The sequence below is a fragment of the Rhinichthys klamathensis genome, unplaced genomic scaffold (genome assembly GCF_029890125.1).
Source record: "Rhinichthys klamathensis goyatoka isolate OS25496 unplaced genomic scaffold, OSU_Roscu_1.1 h1tg000131l_1, whole genome shotgun sequence".
Lineage (NCBI taxonomy): Eukaryota > Metazoa > Chordata > Actinopteri > Cypriniformes > Leuciscidae > Rhinichthys > Rhinichthys klamathensis.
Window position 1 is genome coordinate 1,035,373 of NW_026606666.1, and position 4,503 is coordinate 1,039,875.

At 36.7% G+C, this 4,503-nt stretch overlaps 1 protein-coding gene across 1 annotated transcript; it reads right to left on the reverse strand.

Annotated features, from left to right (window-relative positions):
- Positions 1 to 441: 441 nt before the first annotated feature.
- Positions 442 to 4,292, reverse strand: LOC130089410 (trypsin-2-like). The gene is made up of 5 exons (XM_056256717.1): positions 4,218 to 4,292; positions 1,528 to 1,678; positions 1,069 to 1,319; positions 827 to 963; positions 442 to 732 (listed from the first exon to the last, which is right to left on the reverse strand). Exons 1-5 carry the CDS (start codon positions 4,255 to 4,257, stop codon positions 583 to 585), a joined length of 729 nt encoding a protein of 242 aa, XP_056112692.1. The 5' UTR covers positions 4,258 to 4,292; the 3' UTR covers positions 442 to 582.
- Positions 4,293 to 4,503: the final 211 nt, after the last annotated feature.

Here is a 4,503-nt window from a genome sequence, read left to right on the forward strand (position 1 = left end):
TCGAATTGCTGTAAATTATGGACATCTGAGGACTATTTCTAATTTTACTTAGTTATTTTCTTTATTTCCAGATTCAATCATAGGCTCGTTTTTACGTAGGCTACTAGAGCATGTTTGCACATGCACACTCTTCAAAAATGTTGCTTTAAATCTCTTGTCAAACTAAAAGACGTAAATTATATTTGTATGTATCAAAGCAAAGAATGCAAAAAAAAGTGCTGAACCGGGGTATGAATTCCTTATCTGTAGGATGTAAGGGATGGTTCAGCTCAAAAAACAAAGATATTCCAAGGCACTCGAATAATGTTGAAAAAGTTAAAAAGCCTTTATTTCATCATGGCTTTATCATTTAAAAACTGGTGACAAGTACACACCTACGCGTTGCGGCTTACAAGCCTCCGTCTGGGTGTGACGTAGGTGTGTACTTGTGTAGTACAACTTTGCAAAGCTGTTTGCGATTGTTTGTTGGAACTATGGTTTCGGGAAACGCCGACTCGTTGAACTATGGTGATAACGATGGAACCTGCGACCATAGTTGGCTAACGATGCTTTTAGGAAACGCACCCCTGGATGAACAAAGAGCTAGTTATTAGCTATGATGGATTTGATCCAGTCAGTGTAGCGACACACCTCAACATAAACCCCGGGAAAGCCTGGTTTAGCACAGTCTTTACCCCAGGAAACAACACCTTTCTGTTTCCCCTCGCACACTACAGGGCCACCAGAATCACCCTGAGAAGAAAATTGGAAATTAAAAGGACAAAACTGCGTGTTTGTTTAAAAATATAAAACTCATATAAAGAGGAAGACTAAGTCAATGACATACCTGACACGAGTCTTTGCCTCCCTCCATGAATCCGGCGCAGAACATGTTTTTAGTTATTTTTGCACCATATGCTCCCCTACACTGCGCACTTGAGAGTACAGGCAGATTCAAACACTGCAGGACGGAAGCAGTGTGAGCTGGAAAAAGAATAGGAACAGTGCTAAAACTTGTAAAATGACTGATTGCACGTTTAATATCTGACCATAAAGTATAAGAAGATTTTCATTACTCAGCCATCTCACCTCCAGTTTTGCCCCATCCAGAAACCAAGCACTGTTCCCCTGCAGAAGAGCAGTTGGTTGCCAGACGGATCGGCTTCACATACTTGTTGAAGAGGGCAGGCTTTCTCAGCTTGATCAGCATGATATCATGGTTATGAGGCATATCATTATAGTTTGGGTGACGAATCACCTTCTCTGCATTGATCAGCTGCTCTGTGTCTTCAGGAACAGACACGTTGTGCTTTCCCAAGTGGACTTCGAGATAACGAGGTCTATTTGACAAGGAATATTTTGCTCAGCTCTATTATAATATTTATAATATGTGTACACATTCAGAAAGAGGAAGCAGTAACAACCTGTTGCTAATCGATTCCTTAAAAAGGTACTTTATAAAGAAAGAGGAATGTTTCATGGGGAAGTAGGTTAAACATGAAACAAAAACAAAAAATACAACTTAAAAAGGGGATGTTATATACTCACAAGAAGTTGCAGTGAGCTGCAGACACAACCCATCTTTCATCAATCAAAGATCCTCCACACATGGTACGCCCTTCCTTAAGGTACACTTGCCAGGGCTGGGAGTGGGGCGGACATTCATAACCTCCAATGATTTTATGACATGTGCTGCAAACTTGAAAATGAAAAAAAAAATTAATTGTTCTTTTATTAATATTAATGCTAAATCAATCAATCATTCAATCAATCAACTTTTATTCATATAGCTCAATAAAAGCAACAGTAGTTGGCCATTGTGGTACAACAGGATAAATATCTAAAAAAAACAAGAAAGACCGCAAAACAAATGATAAAGGGAGTTTACATTGAAAACACCAATCAGAAAATGCAGCATTAAAATCAAGGACAGTTGTAAGCCTGTGAAAAGAGGTAGGGTTTTAACTTAGATTTAAAAACAGACTTTGTGGATACTAGTCTTAGGGGTAGAGGAAGACTATTCCACAATTTTGGACCAACAATAGAAAAAGCATGGTCACCCTCATCTTAAGTCTAGATCTCGGAACCATCAGCAGTCTTTGTTGAGATGACCTTCATGATCTAGCAGTTATTTAATTTCAAAAGATCAGAGAGATATTTTGGGGCTAATCCGTTCATAGCTTTAAAAACAAAAAGCTGAATTTTAAAATCGATTCTGTAACAAACTGGCAGCCAGTGCAACGAACAAAGTATTGGGGAAATATGATTAAATTTCCAGTCAAAAGTCTGGCTGCTACATTCTGAACCATCTGAAGACGACTAATATTGGACTGACTCATTCCAATATAAAAATAATTACAATAGTCAAGTCTAGATGAAATTAACGAATGGATCACTCTCTCAAACTCTTAGCCTTAGGTAAAAAAAAAAAAAAACTCTTAGCCTTAGGTAATAATCTTAATTGGAAATTTTTAATCCAGTTTAAACCCAGATTGGAATTCTTCAAAAACACAATTTAACTCCACATGACTCTGCAGTTGTTCCAAAACAACTTTCTCTTAATTTTTTTAAATAAAAGATAAATTTGAAATAGGTCTATAATTGGAAAGTATGGTTGGATCAAGATTGTGTTTTTTAAGTAGGGGTCTAACCATGGGCGTAGATTACGCGGGGGACGTGTCCCCCCCACTTTTTATAAAATGTAAATTCGTCCCCCGCACTTTTTCATAGGGCAAGTGTGTATACAACAAGCTGAGGTTTTCGCGGGTGTGTGTAGCCTACATCGAGATTTAAAATCCAAAGAGTCAAGGATAGTCTATCTACATACGTGACTTTCACGTTTCCATGGTAATCATTCACTCGTGCATTAGCCTACGACACGCCCATGCTCGCACCCGCGCCGAATCCATCAGTATCAGTTCAAAACGGCAAAAACTCTTCACTCGTTTTTCACGAAAAAGTCAAGCACTGTAAGTAAGTTGTCATGTGGTATCCGAATTGTGTTGCACAATGATGAATAACTCTGCCTATTTCTCTTGTTGAATTAAGAAGTTTTGTTATAAATTGAAAATATTCACTACCCGCAAAAACGTGCACTAATACTATTTTCAATCTTTTTTTATTCGTAATGTCTTTTATTTTCACAGATATGTTATTAAAGCCCTTCAAATTAGAATAAACATGGTGATTGTTAATGCTGAATTTGTATTTTCATGCAATAACAGCCACGATCTGCTTGAATCAGGCAGCGTTGTAACATTTACATGATGTTTACCATGATTCGGTAACACTTTACATTTAGATAAAAAAGTTATAGACAAACTTTAAGTTCTCTTGAAAAAGCCTAACTAGAAAGTTTTAATTAGTTTTAAAAGCTTGAAGTTTGAAGGTTTTCAATTGGAAAGTTTAGTAAGACAGACATTGTTTAGGCTTTTAAGGAAATTTAATTTAGCCAAAAGAAGAACTTTTATTCTAAGTAACCTAAATGTTATTTTTAAATCAGTCTACTTCAGTGTGATATTTAACCATATTATCATGTTTAACACTGATAATTTTAATAATTGTAATGCGATGATCAAATATAAATCAGAGAATATCATATGTTTGGGCGGTTGACGGGTGGATTATTTATTTTTAACAGTGGATTCGGGGGACTCAAAGTGCACCAGATTAATGAATTTATCTTTAAAAATTACAAAATTTTCAGGGGGGGGGGGGGGGTGCTGCATGCCCCCGGACCCCCCTAGAAGTACCGAGATCCACCTAGATTTATTATCTAATTAAAATACATGGCCGGGATTTTACCACCTCCGCCTTGTTTTCGACCAAAAACCCTGCATGTCAACTGCATGTGCAATATAAAGTAGGCTACTGAACATCTGCATTTCTTTCTTTCTGTTTTATTGCTTTAAAAATAAATTGCATATTAAACCAATTAAGCAAAAACCTGTCAACAAAAGTCTGAAGAAAAAAACTTGACTTTCTGTCCCCCTCACTTTTGAAATGATGGCTACGCCCCTGGGTCTAACGGTTGCATGTTTTAGGTATTTAGGAACAACACCTGTGAGAAGGGACTTATTTATTATATCTAAAATATAGAGACTATCTGTATCTATGATAAATAATAATAATAAAAACTATATAAAATAGTCTTTCTAAAGACTATCTATAATACATATAAGTGTAGGCATAAAATTGTTATGATTATGAATAATGACTAATAAGAGAGATCTACATACCCACAGCCACAACCAGAAAAGTGAACACAACAGTCTTCATTGCAGTAAAGGAGAGAAGGACTGCTCACAGCTTTAGAGCACTTCTGCAAAGTTGAGGAATAGCACATTTAACACACCCACTGAACCCACAGAACAGCCAATTAGATCATGATTCGGAAGTAAAAATATGCATGTGGGACAACATTTATCTAAAGCTTATATAAAAACAGATTGTCTCTTTCTCTGGGATCAGAAGAAAGGTTTATGGATCCTAAAGGCGTCGTGAACACATATGTCCAACACATAT